Here is a 17,128-nt window from a genome sequence, read left to right as displayed (position 1 = left end):
TCTGTTTTTGCATATTGCGAGCACGTAACCGCGACAACCCCTCTTACGCGAGGATATGATATCTGGAAATTTCGCCATGGCCAAGATTTCATTCCACGATCTTTCGCAACGACGACGTTCGCGCCCACGTTTCGCTTCAGTTGCACGACGTTCCTCGAGATTCGGGGCTGGTCGAAGCCGAAATGTCGCGCGTGCGGTGCCACGAGCCGAATCTCATTTCGATGCCGAATAATTCTCGGCTTGGTGTATCGAGTCGAGGCGGAAACGATGGGGACTCTTGTATTCCGAGAGCAAATATCCAAGCGGTGCAAAGGCTGGAATAATTTACGCGATATATCACGAGCTAATGCAGCGCAGCGTGTGTTTCGACGATGATATAGAATATCCGATTAACTCGAAGCAAGACAAATTTTCTAATAACAGCAGTTACGTTTGTCTAAATTTTCGCTCGATTTAATGAGACAAAATAATAATAAGAACATTTACTTCTTCTCCTCTTAACTAACTCTATACGTCGTTCTAACGATGATTATCCCGTTATCGAACACAGAGACGCTACTAGCATTTTTCGATTCTCGATCAACGTCGTTTAATTTTTTTAATTCTGTCGGAAAAACAGCGAAAGACGCGATCCAAATGAGCGATCGCATTACTTCTATTCAAACGAATAGACGACGAGTCACTATGTAACTAACGGAGTGCTTGATAAATCGTCGCATTTTCCTCCTTCCCGTCCTCTCTCTCTCTCTCTCTCTCTCTCTCTCTCTCTCTTAGTCGCGATCGATCCATGAAACGTTCTTTTTTGTCGTAACATGAATTGCAGATTCGCTTTATTGTACGTATTACATATATATCGATAGCTGAACGGGCAGACAACGATTCCTCAACCACTTGTCCGTTTCTTCACGATCTACCGCCATTTGCCTATCTATCTTTCAATTTCAGGAATGCAAATCGTTTTCGCGTTCAATTAATGTTTGCTTTCGCATATCCATTTGCTTTATTTACCGCTGGATTTATCGCGTCATCGTCAAAGATCGACGTTTCGCAGGGACTTGTTGTTATTGTTGCTGTCGTTATTGTAGAGATTTGAATGGATCCACTTGCTTTTGTACAACGAGAAAGAGAGAATCAGAGATAGAGAGAGAGAGAGAGAGAGAGAGAGAGAGAAAAAGGGAGAGAGTGATTTTTGCTTCGGTTTAAACCTTGTTCCCACTCGTCACCATTCGCGATTCAATTTATTTATCGCTAATAATTTTCATTTGTTCGTCGCCTCATTAAGAGCTCTTGAATGGATCGTTGTACGTGCCGATAATACACTGCCCCTCGTGTCAACAGTTGTTCAACAAGAGATAAAATACGTGGAACGTTTTTCAGCAATTAACAGCTAATAGGACTAATACAAGGCTTTATACAAGCGAACCGAACGATTTGTGATAAATAGAGATTCGGGAAATTGAATTTTAAGTTTGATACGAATAATATATAAACTATAAAATAAATACAAGTAAAGATACAGGCATCCCTGTTTAAACAAGGAACACAAGTAAATCCAATCGCTATCGACTCGAGCAAATTGCATCTTTTTACATTTTTCAAGGAAAGTTCAGCGACAAGCGAAAGAGGGAAGAGAATTTCAGGTGGATAACTGCGACGAACAATTGGATAGAAATGCTTCGGAGAAGTATTGGTCATTTAACCTCATCCCACGAACCGAGCTTCCCATACAGAACGATCCGCTCCTGTTGTTCGTCATTGAGAAGTAGTTTCGTCAAGCAGAAAGTTGAAGGAATTATATCGACGCTGCTGGTGAAGCGGTAGACAGCGAATTCTCGTTTATTCGCCGTGTTCTGCGGATATTGTTAGCCGGCTATCATTTGCTTGAAAGTTCGTGGAACTTTCGCGACGAAAAATTCAATCGATTCGAAGCAGTCAACGTGCCTTTTTCTCCTTTTCGTTTTTTACAAGCGACGAGAAATTATAATAGCGATTGTTTCATCGTGGGCGTATGTTTGCAATTAACTTGAAATACCACCAAGTTACGCGTTTGATAATTAAGCTAAGTTTACTCGAGTCGTTGCTACCATATCTCGAAGATTGTATTTTTGTTTCAAGAAAACATGGAACCGTGCGTTGTAATTAAAGACTCTTCCAATAATCTTTCTCCCTCTTTCTTCGAAAGAGATCGCGTATCGATATACAATCTGAAATATTTCTATAATTTAGCGACTGTTGCGTGTGTCTAAACGAACGGTCAAGCAAACGGTAAGAGGTAAAGAACGCTTTGTGGTTCCGAGAAATATCTTTAGCAGCTAACGAAAAGAGAAAAGAAGAGGAAGAAAAAGAAAGAAAGGGCAAAAAAAGGGAAATAACGGAATTCCCTTTACACCAAGGGTATATAGCCACTGACTCAGCTGGGCTTTCACGTTCTCGACGTAATGAAACGGGACCCCTGATGTCATTTGGCCTGGCTTTCCACCAGCGTCAGGGAGCTTTTCTAAGACGACCAACACGAGGAGAACGTTGTACACGTGGAGGAACGCACGTAGTATGCCGGCACTTTTCGAATTAACCAGCCGGCTCGTCTTAGCTAAAACTCCGCGTTCGTGAGAAGCTTTAGAGACGAAGACAGAAACGGAGATATGGAAGGCTGGCCAGGAAGAACGAGCAAGAAGAAAGGGTGTGAGTAGTTGGACAAGATAGAGAGAGAGAGAAGCTTGTCGGTAGTTGTAGCCACAATTCTAGGAGCAGAGCGTGACAAACTCGCCCGGAAACGTATGAAACTCGGCCCGAAACTCCCCTTGTCCCTCGTCGACCACTTTATCCCGTCATTCCCGCCGCTCTTTGCGAAAGCGTATAGGCATCCAGCTGTTGCCTGTCCATCGTTGCGAAATCCTGTAAAAAGTTTCTTCGCGTTGCGCTCTTGTTTCTCTGTTTGCCCGAGATCCAAGGTGTTCGTCCATTGCTATTCGTTAAAGTTTCGTTAAAGAGGAATTGGCCGAATCGTTCGGATTTACGGGATGTTCTTACGAGGGAGAATCGGTCTAATTTACCAAAGAATGGTTATTTGAATAATTAGTAATATTTGTGCCAAATTATATCTACTCTTTTTGATTTTAGAATTTTTTGCATGCTCCTATGCATATATACTTGTGATAAAAATTCCCGAAAGAGGATAAAATGTTCATCTTTGAGAAAGAAATGCCAGGCAAGTGTATGCTTTAACTCGATATTACCGTTAAAAAAGGAAGGGTGTGACAAAAGGGTAGAAAGAGCGTTGTATTGACCTTCGTGAGACAGCGTTAATTTCGTACACGTAGAGAGAATTAATCGTATACAAGGTAAGGGCCAACGAAAAGGCTCTCTATTTCGCAATATCCTTTCTCGGGAGCAAGTAATGCGATCAACAACGGAGCCTCTTTTGCCGAAGGAAATATCGAGATGGCGGCACGGGACGCAGCCAGCGGATATTGGCGCGATGATAGGCCAGATTGAGAGGAACTTTGTTATCTGGATTACTTAGGGGAAAAACATGACGTTGTTCCCTGATCAACGTCGTGGCATCTGTATGTATATATGTATTTATGTATATGTACGTACCAGCTAGCTAGCTCGAATCTACGATCGCTCGAAATTTAAGGATAAACGAGGAAACTTTTTTCTTCCTTTTTCCTTTCCTTCGACCCTTCCTCATTACGCAACTCAGCGTACTTTCGAATCTCATCTCATATCGGCTAATACGATTTTCTCGTATATCGTGTTTACGTCCTGCCGTGGTTTCTTAACAAATCTCCCTTATATCCTTGAAAAACTATATAAAATATAGCTGTTCGATGGAACCTTTGAATCCTTCCATAACAGGCGTATATATAGGCGTAACATGATTTGAATTGTCTTCTGACTCATGTGCCGCTACAATCATACTTGATAGTGTCGTTGTACGGAAAAGATTACTCGGTGATGCGCAACTATATCTCAACAATATCATCGATCGGAGAATTCCTTTCGAATATCGGAATTAAAGGTACTGTTCGAAAATTTCTCACATAAGAATTTAAATACTGTGATAAATCTTGGCCATCGCTGATTTCTTCTTACTATCGTTCTCCTGAGTTCGTTATGGTAATTTCGGCGGACAAGATGAAAAATAGTATAGTCGCGTAGCGGAGCGCATTTAACGCAGCCGTGGGACTAATGTCCCAGATTTTCTTCGACGTCCGGTCATTTTTCTCTACTACTGAAAAATTAAACCGAAACGCGCACCCTCCTCGCCGAATTTTCGATTCCGATCGAACAACGTGCATTCTTTTCGCAATTTTTATGCAGCTCATCAATTTATTTAGACGTCGCGCCGCTGCTTTCCACTCTTCGAAGCTCAAACGATCCAACTTTTACGATATTCTAAAGATTTAATCTCATTAATGCCTAGATGCTTCGAGTTTCTCAACGAGTATAATTTAATTAATTTTATTATTTTGACTGGACGCCGCCCTTTTGATTGTTCGTAGTCAAAACGAGTAAATACTTTTGACGCGAATATAATAATATATCATACAACAAAAGAAGAAAATTCAATTCATATAATTGTATAATCGTATCTTATATCTTGTTGAATATAAAGAATTGTAGAAAAAATTACATATCAAATACTGAAACTCGGAAAACTACTTTAGTTAAAAGCTAATCGAAGTAACAAGAATGATCACATGTAAACAATATCGTTTCATAATTAAACGGCCTTTGTTAAAATTAATTGGATTGCTTTATTACGTCGTTGTATCTTTTACGCGTTTATCCGTGTTTTTCAAAATTATTTCTCGATGCGAGAAAACGCAATTACGTTTCTCGCCATCGAATAATTATAAAATAATAACGCCTTCAGTTATTCTTATTTCGCGCGAAAACGATTAGCTGCGATTATAAATTATGTCAAAACGATCGATTCTTACGAATTCACTTACGAACGAAAAATTATAGAAACATGCCATAGTTGCAGACATATCGTCTCTCAACTTACAACATCCATCGATTAACCTAATTTCATCCGAATGCCCGATACTTCCACTTTGCGATGCAAATACGATTTATACGATTGTTACAGTAGTTAACAGGTTTAACATTTTTATGAGCATCAACGAACAGAGAAACGCGTACACGGTGAACCAAATACACGTATATACTTAGGAGGAAGAGAGAGAGAGAGAGAGAGAGAGAAAGGGGAAGAAATTTTGGCAAGCTATATCGGTGTGAAACAAGCGTGTTTAAACGTAGCCACGAGGCTAATGTCGTAGCTAGTTCCCTCGACGAAATTAAGGGAAATCGCGCGCTGCTTGCCGTCATACGACACCGTTGCACAGGAAAATCGATATGCAAATCTACGCGCAAATCCTAGTAATCTTGGCCACCCGGCCTTGCAGCCCTTGCAGCGCTCCTCTGTGCTTTCCTGCGTCTCTCCCATTTCCTCGCTATCACACTCCGGTTCTTCCTCCTCCTTCTCCCCCGTTTCCCCTTCTTCCGCTTCTTCTTCCCCTTCTGCCTCTTCCTCTTCTTCTTTCTCGTATCTTTATTCTCTTTCGCTTCTTCGTTTCGTCGCTTCGAACGCCTCTTCTGACCCGTTCGATGTGCCAGTTACTCTCTATCATCCTGTCTATGATGCTTTTGCTCTTTCAACGACAACCGATCTTCCGCTTTCGGCGTGTGACTCCACCCTCGCGAGACGTGAAGCGCATCAGAGGCGAAGGGAAGACGGGTGAGAGGTTATAAAGCGGGGTTAGCCCGGAGTCTGAAGGATCGTGTTCGTCGGCCACCTACGACGACAAGGCTTTATCGAGGTGAAAAAGGTTGCTCGACGTCGACCTTCTGCAACCATGAAGCGAGCATTCCCTACCATCCCTCCTGCTGCCTTTATCTCTCTCTCCCTTTCTTCGTTTTTCTACATTTCTCACTTGTTTGTCGTCTTACCGCTCCGTCTACTTTCTTCCCTCTCGTTTTTTAAGACTGTTGGGAGGGTATGTTTGGTCGGGATCCTTTTTGACGCTTTCAGGAAGATTTCCAGAGAAAAATATTTGATTTCGTTTGTCTTTTTGGGACGATTGCGGGGTTGTAAGAATCGAGTTTACGAAGTTTTCCAACTTGCAAATATTTTCACTCGTATTTTTTATATTCATACTTTAATTCTTCCCGTCAAGCTTTTATGTCTGTATCTATACTCTCGCTCGGCCCGTGCAAACAAATCCTCTAACACAACCTAAATTAAAATTAACTATCGCTGCAGGCATTTCGCCCTACTCTCTAGTTTTCAACCACAAATCCCGCCTTTGAATCGTTCGATTCGCTATTCATTCGATTAAACGCATCTGAAACGGTGATACCAGAGCAACGTTTGTTAAAAATATTAGTTATCCTCTCTAGAACAGTTTTTCATCGTCGTCTTCGATGTTGCTTCTATATTTGACGAAATTAACGCGAAATTTGACACGGACATAATTTCGTTCAAATTAATTTCGCCGTTGAAAGTGACGAATTTTAGCGTATAGAAAATCTTATACCCCGTTACTTTACCGATAGTAACGGATTTCAAAGGTTGGCATAGAAAATATCACGCGTAAAATCTTTTTTCTTCAATTTCTTATTCTACTTAATTCAAAAACGTTCACGGCGCTCCTAACAAATGCAAATGCAATGAGACTTTCGACGTGTATCCCTCGAGCATATGTTTCCGTTGCGGTAACAATTTGTTCGAGTGGGGCCACGACCGTTCGCACGTTCAAGCTTGGGTATAGGAGCGGAGAAAAGAACAGGCAGCAGTTGTTTTCTCGCTCGCGAAAGGTCAGACCAACGGAAAGGAAGACAATCAATCTTGATCCCAATTATCGCGTCGTTCAGCGACTGTAATTGAGTCGACCCCATCTCGCACTCTGTCTTCTTTCTCCGCCGCTCCCTCAGTGACGCCAGAAAGTCGAAACTGTTAGAAGGTTCGAGTTACTTGACCATTCTCCTCCGTGTGGAATATTTTTTGCTCGTGGTACACCTGCCCGCTTTGGATCAATGATTTATGTACGAACGAATGTCAGCTGAGGTGTCGGTAACCTCCGATTTAGGCCGTCCGGTTGATTTTCCATCCCCTCGATTTCACCTTCTCACCCTTACATCGTACTCTTGTTTCCGTAACCAGCAATTTGCTCGCAAATGTAGCGAGATCTACTTTAATCGCCATCTTCTGTTACGCCATGCAACGGATGCGTAATAATAATATACTCGTGTATTTATATTATCCAACGTTTGTTCCATTTGCTGGTAATTTAACTAATTTTCTATAATCGGTATTTTAATCTAGTTACATGGTAACGTACCGTTTTTGATTAAAAACTTAAACTAATAATTACTATAAATAAAGCATTCGGTATCGGTAAACATTTTGCATTCCTCGTTGTAAAGATCGATTTTAGAATTTACGTGGTATTTACCTACACTCGACGAGTACTGTAAATTCGCAAAGCGTTAAATCTCTTTATTGTGACGCCGTATTTATACATACGTATATCTTCTCCTCCCCTAAATATCATTAAAGTTTCGTTAAAATTAGGAGGGAAGGAACATTTCGCATGGTTCCCCGGAGAATGCTGTTTCTTATCAGTAGACCCTTTAAATCAACTTTAATACTACGCTCGCCAGTTAGCACCGTCTAAAATATACGCTCGCTTTAAATTCCAAGGAAACTACCGTTATTTGCATCCCGATGATAATGCGTTCCTCTGTTTATTATTAAGTTCAACCGACGCCATGTTAGAGTCTGACAGGAGCTTCGGCGCAGCAATCGAAGATTATGTTCTTCGCGATTGCGTTCCCCACCGCGAAGAGGAATCCTTTACGAGAAAGCGCAGGGGATCGTCCCGAAATTAATCGAGGCTTTAGAATAACGCGTGTATCGCGTGATATTTCAGAAAAGTTTGATAAGTGTTATTACCCGAGTGGAACGCGACATTTGCATCGCAGCTGCGTATCATTTTCGAGTGTTCGAATCGATTTACGTTTATTATTGCTCTATGATTGGAAAGTAGCAGGTTATCTGTTATAGAATCTCCACATAGTTTCTCACATTCTAGTATAATACTTCGTATAAAACCTAATGTAATGCCTTTTTCTGTGAAATACTGTTGCAAGTAATTGATCTGTGAAACTAAATATCGAAATAGATGTTAGACTAATCGCAAGAATCTAGTGGAATTTATGAACTATCGATTTGCGCAATGTTATAAATTATACGTAGATTGGCTATGGTGATTGGTGAAAGGCCAAACGAACAAAATACAAATATACTTTCGTTGTAGAAAATCAAATTTTTCTGGCTCTCTGCTGTAATCGTCAAACCGCTAAAACATCGCAAATAAGCTAGACAACGTTCGTACAACCGTTCAACTCGTAGTTTGTCCCGAGCAAAGAGTTCCGCTTCGACGTTTATGAAAAAACTCGCGGCTTGTTCGCGTTGGTGTTAGCGGCGATAGTTTTCACGCTCGAGATTCGTTTATATCGCAGCGAGGGTGGAAGAGACGAAAGGAGGTAAGAGCAAAGATGAAAATCGTGCTAAAGTGGAAAGATGCCTGTATATATAGCAAAGAAGGTAAAAAGCAGAAGAAAAAGAAACATAGAGAAAAAGATAAAGAAAAGAGCGAAGCGATAAATTAAGTAGAAAGTGAACTGGTACTAAATACAGAAAAGAAAACAAGAAGATAGAAGAGAAAAGTTAGAAACGTTGATAGAAGATAGAAACAGCTATACGTAAAAGCAGAGAGGAGAGAAGGTAGAGGAGAGAGAAGGAGATGAGGGGCAATTGCGTTCTCAGTGGGTCGAAAGTTTCTCGCTGGCTGGTACACATTATTCCTCGAAACTCCTCGAATGTGCTTAATTAGGCGATATTTGAGGAGGCATCCCTTTACAGACGAGCCCACCCTCTGAGGTCGGTTTCACGCTTGCAAGCTGCTATTATGGAAAGCCACTGGATTTCCGTAAGAAAGCACGGCTGCCTACCGGCTGCTGTTGCCTCACCTTCGCCATCCTAGACGTCTTACCTGAACTAATATTGTTAGGGTCTAATTAGTACCATCGTGACACCGCCTGACCTTGTTCTTGACTCTCTCTCTCTCTCTCTCTTTCTTCCTCAATCCTCTGTCTCCAATCTTCTTCGTATCTTCTGTCCTCTCCGCTCCTTACTTTCCTATAATCTTCCTTTCTTCCTTCTGCCTGTAACTCTGTGCAGGGTGTCGTTAAAAAATGATGTCAAGATGCCCGCGCAAGATCGATGATCTTAGCCGATCTAATTTGACGAAATTACTTTCAATTCAATAATATTATTAGCGACAATAGTCGCTACTTGCCGATATCATTAAGGACTTGCAATTAAAAATTATCGTCATAAAAAGCTTCTAATACGTGTTTCGCGCAAACCAACGAACGATTTAGGACAAAGCGAAGAAAAATCGACAGGATGCATTTTCAACGAGTGTACATTCATTTGACGCAAACGCGTCTTGACACTTGTTTCACGATGCGATGAATAGGGATTACGTCCTATCGACTTGCTTATCCATCTCTGACTTCCACGCGAACTTCCGTGTCATGGTTGTCGAGATGTAACCTGGCTTAAAAGTAGCTTATTCGAACCCGTCGTGTCGAATGAAACGCTATTGTAGAATAGTAAATCGATGTTAATTTCGTTGCCTTCGTTGTTGTTAAAGAACCATAAACACCGTTTTAATTCCAATATTTCGAATTTCCAACGAGAACTGCATTTTTCTGAATCGTTAATGGGAACTTTTTGAATCATATTGCTCTCTCCTTCTCCTTTTTTTTTTTTTTCTTTTTCAATTATACCACTTACTCGCACAGCAGCGCAACGATGCGCAGAAGCCTGAAATCACGTTAAAGCTCGCTACGGCACCCAAGTTACGAGAGGGCGGAAAATCTAGAGAGAGGAAGGCAGAGCTTTCGATATTAGCTGCATTATAAACCACTTGTACGTGAGCGTGTTTCACTTACGGGCAAATTGCAGATAGGCTGTGTGCGCACATAAGATTACTGCGCGATTACATTGCGACGCGTGTAATGGTGCCGTGTTATCGCACGCGTGGACCTTTCGTGGGAATATTGTTCACGGTGGAGAAGGGTCTGTAATTAAAATTGCGTTTAATCGTGCTCCTCTGCCACTTGTACAAGCTCGAGTCCTTATGTGCCCGAAGAGGAATATCCTGCGTTAACGTCTCTTGTTAATTCTATGCTATCCTTGAATCTTATCTACTTTTATCGATGATAACATTTTATCTGCGCCAAAAGCGACTATAATCCGATATATCTATTAGATACATATGGAAAGGAATCCTGTTCTTTCGATTTGATACTCTCTTTCGTACTTATACGTACGAAACGTAGCCTATATATGCGTGAAAGGCGATCTACGTCCGTAGACACGATGTCCAGAGTCGATCGTAACATATTGGGTTTTATTTCTGTTTCAGGGCCGATGTAATCGCGAAAAACCGCCGTGCAAATATTTCCATCCACCGCAGCACCTGAAGGACCAGCTTTTGATAAACGGGCGTAATCATTTAGCTCTGAAGAATGCGCTCATGCAGCAGATGGGCCTTACACCGGCCCAACCATTAGTGCCTGGTCAGGTACCAGCAGTGGTATGTCCGAACTTTAACACATTCGTTGCACCACGTCTTCTGCTGTTCACACATCCACACATTTTTCTTTTTACCACGATCGAGAGATCTTGAGTTTTGTCTGTGTTAGTCGACGACTACCACTAGATTACCTTTTTGGTAGGTAACGCCACGTAAATGATCAACGATAAGGTGTACCGCTGCCAGTTTCTTATCAAAAATTATATTTGTGCTATGATAATTAAAGATTCTTTGACTCGCTGAATACTCGATCAGATCATTTCTTTGGCAGATTTTATCGTTGTTAATGTCTCGATAAGATATACATTTTAAAAATTAGCATATACATATTTTAAAAATTTTAGACTTTATCGAAGAATATCTTGCTTCGTGTGCTCCGATATCTAAGTTAGACACGAATCGATTAAAATTCTTGAAGAATATCACACCTAGTCGTTCTTATTTGCCGACGTTCTTTATATTTGCGGGCATTGCACCGAAAGATAAAACCTCAGAGAGTAAATTTTAGCACGCCGCATGTTTTTGGTCAGTGTCACCCCCTATTCCTTTAATTTATCCATGATTCTCGATAGACAGTCAATATTTGTTGAAAAATCAAATAGCTAAATAGAGAAAAGACCGTAGTTACAATTATTAGTTCTCCTAGATTGCCGTCGGATACCACGACATAATACATTAAAAAAGCAAACGATTATTTTGTTGGTTCGTCAAAGTATTTCTTTTTCTCTTTTTTTTTTTTTTTTTTAATCATAATACATACCATTTGGCGAATCCACAAAATCTACTGCAATTATTGAAAAAAGAAAGAAATTATAGCGATAAATATGTAAATTACGAAAGATGATCAATCGTTTAATCCCTTGCCTGTAACGATGTTTTCGCGTTTGCTGCGTAAAACACGAATGTTGCTAATTTTTACTAGTAACGAAACTTTTCGTTTGTCGCAAATAATATGTTCGATTATCGATTATCGGCTAAATAACATGTAAAATCGTTAACAAGAGATAAAATACGGATCTTGAAAAGCAAAACGTTTGAGTAACAAGTGTTCCGAATTACTCCTGTGTTTGTAATGGAAGAATGTTGCAACGCCATATCGGATGCGGTATATCGACAAATTGTACGCATTTTCATACTTGTCAATCTGAAACTAAAGTTAGAGCCTGCCTTCTTTGATCTACCTTCGTTGAACAAGTATATTACGACTCGATATTATAAGGCAAGGGGTTAATAGAGTCGTCTCTCTTTCGAATGCGTGCACGTGCAAAAAATGAAACGTTTAAAGGTTGTGAATAACGAAAAATTTCGTTCCCCAGTAATGATATCTCGGCGTCTAAAGGAAATTTTCACCAAGAAATCAAACCATCATAATTACGCCCACCTACTTCTTTATTTCATGACATAATAATTCATAGTCGTTGCTACGTGACATCGAACCCTATACTACTCGTATGACTGCCTGTCTGTCCCCTATGTTTGCCGCTGTGGCTCTCGTGGTTGTGGTTGATTGTTGGTGTGTTCTCCAATTACGTCATTGGTGAACAGGAGGCACCGGCACCTCCGGCACCACACCATCACCTTCAACAGCAAATCCAGCAGCAACTTCTCGCTACCCACGCCTTTATGGTAACTCCTGGTTTTGGTTGGCTTCCACTAATTTTTTAGTTAATTAAAGTGCACGCGACGGCGCTGACCCTCCAAAACAAATCTACTCGAACCGTTACATATATCCTTTTTCTCTTATTAGCGTAATCGTTATTATATATAAATTTTGTTGAAAAATCTTTAACTTTAATGTGTATGATTAGAAAGTAATTAGAAAGAAAGAGATTTGTAAGATGGCGTCGCTGTCGCGCAAGTTAGTGTGCCTGTAAGTCTAGTAAGCGTTTGTATGAAAGCTTCGACTTGTTTTTAAAAGAGTGCCGCACTGTAAATTAAGATTGAGACTTGATCTGCATGCTTTACGAAATATTTCGTTTTGTTTTTATCGAAATATAAGAAATTTCTCTGTATGTCACGATAAAGTTTTTCCTTTAGAGGGTTTTCCTCGAAAGCATGAATTATTTTGCGGCCAACAAAGAGTTAAATCGCCGAGTTTCTCTCGTTCTCCGTAAAATAAGTTTAAATACGATAATATCTACTTATTCTATTCTGCTTATTTTTCCGTATAATACGTTTTAAGAACGTGCGCGTAATTTTTTTCTAGAACTTTTCAATACGCGATAAGATCGTATATGTATATACGTAACAATTATTCAGAACATGTAGAAAGAAATAATAGATTGAACTTTTTTTTGTAAAATTATTGATTATAAAAAATTTTAACATCGCGTTTTTGGAAACAAATATATCGTATATACTAGGGGTTTATAGTATAAACAAGACGAAGGATATGAATATCGTACATGTTAAATTTTTCTTTATTTATTTATTTATTTATTTATTTTTTTATTTACATGGACAACGTAACTGAGACCTGAACTGCAGTTATAAACAAGGTATATACATATTATTATCTTATGCGAGAAGAAGAAAATAAAGATATATTTTCTCGTTTTTAAATCGGGCAATCTTTATCGCTTTGAACAATTTCCACCGTAATTAAATGTATACAAAATCGTAATATGTCATTTGATTCAGTAAGATCGTTGGATGCAGCGTCGATTCGACACGGGAAATCGACTGAAGAACGAGAGAAACGCGAGCAAATGGCGAATAATCGAGGTACGCTGACTTGCCGCCAATAGATTATTGTTTGCCCGGAGAGTAACTCGAAAATCGTTTTCCGGGTCAACGGCCATTATCGCGTAGTTGAAAGTTTTTCGGCAGTTAGCGTTCCTCGGTTGCCTTGGAAGCTTCTATACCACGTGATGGCGTGAACTCGGCGAAAGTTCGAAGGATACAAGCACACAGGTCCTTAAGAAGAAGAAGAAGGAACGGGCGTTCAGCTCATTCGGCTGCGCTTCAAATTACCTGGCTTCGGTTCTGGGAAGCCCGTTCTCTGCAAAACCAAACGCTTCTTATGGGAACGCGCGCTTGTCGTTCAAAGTAGCGGTTACCACCGAGAAAGAAACGAACGATTAAGACTTGGCGAGCCATATATTCTATTCTTTTCTTCGCTAATTTCCACTCGTTGCAATTTTCCTCTAGATTGGTTAAAATCGTTGTTAGCTCGATTCATACGGGATAATTGAACGCTCGAGATAATTTGATCCAGATGTCCGAATCGTTTGATCAAGCGTTTACATCGTTGCTCGTTGTTTAGTTTTGAGGAAACGGAAAAATCTTCGCCACTGAATTTTACTAACTTTTGAACTAAATTTCATATTCTTTGATCTTCTATAATTCTTTAGCTGAATTGTTTTCCTTGCATATGTATATATGAATTAAATTCGTTTTAATTCTGTACGAGTGGAATAGATCGTGTATCGTCACGGTCCTTCGCGATGGTATGCAATTTTTTTCCGCGATGAAAAGAATAGCGTATTCTTCGATGGTTTATAAAAGGAGAGATATAATATTCGTTGATCGAAGCAAAGTCTGTTTGAGGGATGGTTTTAATCGTAAATCGATTCTTAATTTTTAATACTAATTATCTGTGAAACGTCTCGCGAAGTCTCGATCACATTGACCGCAATATTGACAATACAAAATTGTTGTTCACGAATAGCACAGCTAAAATAAGGGTGGGGCTATTGTACCGCGCTTATGTCAGGGATAGAATAAGGGGGTCAAAGAAGCGAAGAGCTCTAGCATAATAAAATTGCGGGGCACATACGATGGCGACATCGCGTGGAGCGTAGGTGGGGATAGGTTTGTTCTAATCCGTGTTACCTGGATACTTTCCGGGTGTGTTTTCGCAGGCGACGAATCCGTACCTGACTGGTATGCCTCAAGTTGGCAACACGTACAGCCCGTATTTTGCGCCTAGTCCGATCATGCCAGCGATCATGGGCCCGGCGGATCCAACAGGAGTCGGAAGCCCATTAGGCGTGGTGCCGCAGACGGTGGCGATGCCGCAGAAGATGCCACGTACCGACCGCCTCGAGGTATGTCTACCACCAAACTACATTCAACAACAACAACAACAGCAACAACAACAACAACAACAGCATGGGGCCCAACACGGCGCAGCCGGGGCCTCAAGGTGCCCGATGGCCGCGCCCAATACCGTGTACCAAGTGCCGGCCGGTCCCCCCAATCAGGTGTCGCCCGTTTCCACGATGCAATCTGTCAATCATCCACCATCCCCAACCACTATCACCACTACCTCCTTCTGTACCCCCTTGCACAATCCTCACGCCCACCATCACCCGATCCACAACCTGATCTACGTCCACGCGTATTATTGAAATCGATCGTCGATGCAGTTCTCTTCTTTCCTTGTTTCTTTTTCTTTTACCTTTTATCTTCCTTTCGCGCGTTTATATCATTGGCGTGGTTATAGATCGTTCCATTTGTGCCTCGTTGCTTTTTCGCGGATTTTCTATTGGATCGATGTCTGGTCACCTACCATATGCCGAGTTTGCTTCGATATCGGACGAATTTTCGTTTATTTTTTTATACTTTTAGCAAGAAGAGACCGGTTAAGGTTAATTTTGAAATTGTTCGCGAGAATATCGAGATTTTTTAAAGGGAAAAGAGGCAACAACCCCTAGGCTGGAAGGTATTTCTAGCTGGCTCTCATTGATCCTTCAAAAAATCACGAGCAAGATGAGGAGAAATACGTTCGACAACCCAGGATAAATCTTATATTTATATACATTATATCCAATAAATAGTGTAATCCGCGTGCGATGTGAAGCATATGTATAACCCCCGCTCCCCCAAACAAAGAAACTCGCTCGCGAAATATTCAGCTTCGTTGTCGTCCATTCCGGCTGGACGAGCAAATTATTTTTCGATGCTGTTCGAGATCGAATTGTCGGAAGCTTAATTACATCGCGCCGGATCATCCGTACGAAATTGCACCGTGGCGATGATTTCACAGATCGTTCGTAGCCAGGAGAATTGGAGCGAAACGAAGCTCGTTAATGACGAAACAGAATGGAGAATCGTGTTCCTAGACAAGGACACGAAGTTCGAGAGTGAAACTAGGCAATTCTATCGGATGCCTTGATAAACGTTGTGACTCTACGATTTCTATATAATCTTTTTAGTAATCACTTATGGTTATTATAGCACTGTACGTATATGATGTACGGAAATTTCGATTAAGAGTATTGCATTACACGATGGTAGAGGATAGAGTTCTCGAGGATAGTGTCGCCAGTGGCGACCGGTTCTTATTTTTTCTTTCTTTTTTTTTTTTTTCGTTTTTTGGAAATTGTATATTGGATAAAGTTCGTTCAAAGCAACTATTAATGGCAACGATAAAAAAACGTGATGATAATTACTATTATTATTAGAGAGGAGGGTAAGTTGTAAGATACTGGGCGAAATATGCGACGATCTTCGATGAGTCTCTTCGAGAACAGTCGATCGAAAACAAAGTAAAATAAAGTCCAAGAACAGTACGTAAAGCATGGGCAAGTAGAACGACGATGAAAAATTAAGAAACATAACCAATTTCACAATTTCAAATCTCAACTATCACAAGCACCAGCAGAGGGATAAACTCTAACAAGAACCGTATTTCCATAGTTCGTCGAGACAAACCAATAAAATTGCATCGTGTCTCTGAAGCAACGTCTACGAGGTACGGTGTAGATATTTTCATCCCCCGAAACGATAACGACGGATAACGACGGATTTAACTAAGACTCGCAAATGTTCCGATCTCTTGCTAAGGAACGCGCGTGAAACGTAAAGGGACGATAATGTTTCTTAACGTATGGGCGCGCGTGTGCATTAGTCTCGAAAAGATTGGTAAGCGTTTGTCTTGTTATAAGTTTTATAATGTTCGAGTTTATAGATTTCCCCGGAGCCTGTATCGTTTCTTTCACCCGATGGCTTTCGCGGAATTAGCAAGTTTCACGCGGCGGTATCGCAGAGAAAATGAATAAAATCGGCGAGCAAAGGGGCGGCTTGGGGGCTGGTAGAGTATCGGCGCGCGAAACTCTCGCGGATCGTTTGTGAAATGGAGCTTCCCTCTCCGTTTTTTCTCCGGAACAAGAAACTGCTCTTCGTAGAAAGCGAATTTAATACGTTTTCCGTGTATTGGACCGGTAACGAGACCAACTCGTGCGCAAATGGACAGCTACAGAAATCTCTGCTGTTTCTCTCTCTCTCTCTCTCTCTCTCTCCCGCTCTATTCTCTTTGTTTTCCTGCAAAAACAGAGAGGAAGAAGAAAAATCGATGGTTAGCGATTGTTCAAACGACTCTCGAAATATGTAGCTATGTAATTTTACATAAACATTATTCGAAGAAAAATTCTGAGAATTAAGAATTTTCAAAAATAAAATTTTTGACTTAAGTAGAAAGAGAGTTCTGATTTACTGTCGTT

At 40.7% G+C, this 17,128-nt stretch overlaps 1 protein-coding gene across 16 annotated transcripts in view; it reads left to right on the top strand.

Moving 5' to 3' along the window:
• The window catches only part of LOC100651044 (DNA N6-methyl adenine demethylase), a 383,971-nt gene that overhangs the window by 333,809 nt on the left and 33,034 nt on the right, over window positions 1-17,128 (top strand). For 12 of the 16 annotated variants that reach the window (XM_048408475.1, XM_048408469.1, XM_012312329.3 and 9 more), the window contains 3 exons: window positions 10,512-10,682; window positions 12,228-12,308; window positions 14,546-14,731. In XM_048408475.1, the coding sequence (XP_048264432.1) occupies window positions 10,623-10,682; window positions 12,228-12,308; window positions 14,546-14,731 (327 nt within the window). In that variant the 5' untranslated portion in view covers window positions 10,512-10,622. The remainder of the gene's footprint in view (window positions 1-10,511; window positions 10,683-12,227; window positions 12,309-14,545; window positions 14,732-17,128) is intronic. The other 4 variants (XM_012312331.3, XM_048408473.1, XM_048408470.1 and 1 more) reach the window with 1 other exon arrangement.

The sequence above is a fragment of the Bombus terrestris genome, chromosome 9 (assembly GCF_910591885.1).
Source record: "Bombus terrestris chromosome 9, iyBomTerr1.2, whole genome shotgun sequence".
Classification (NCBI taxonomy): domain Eukaryota; kingdom Metazoa; phylum Arthropoda; class Insecta; order Hymenoptera; family Apidae; genus Bombus; species Bombus terrestris.
The sequence above is the reverse complement of the archived record's forward strand: the minus strand, read 5'-3'. Positions and strand labels throughout refer to the sequence as shown.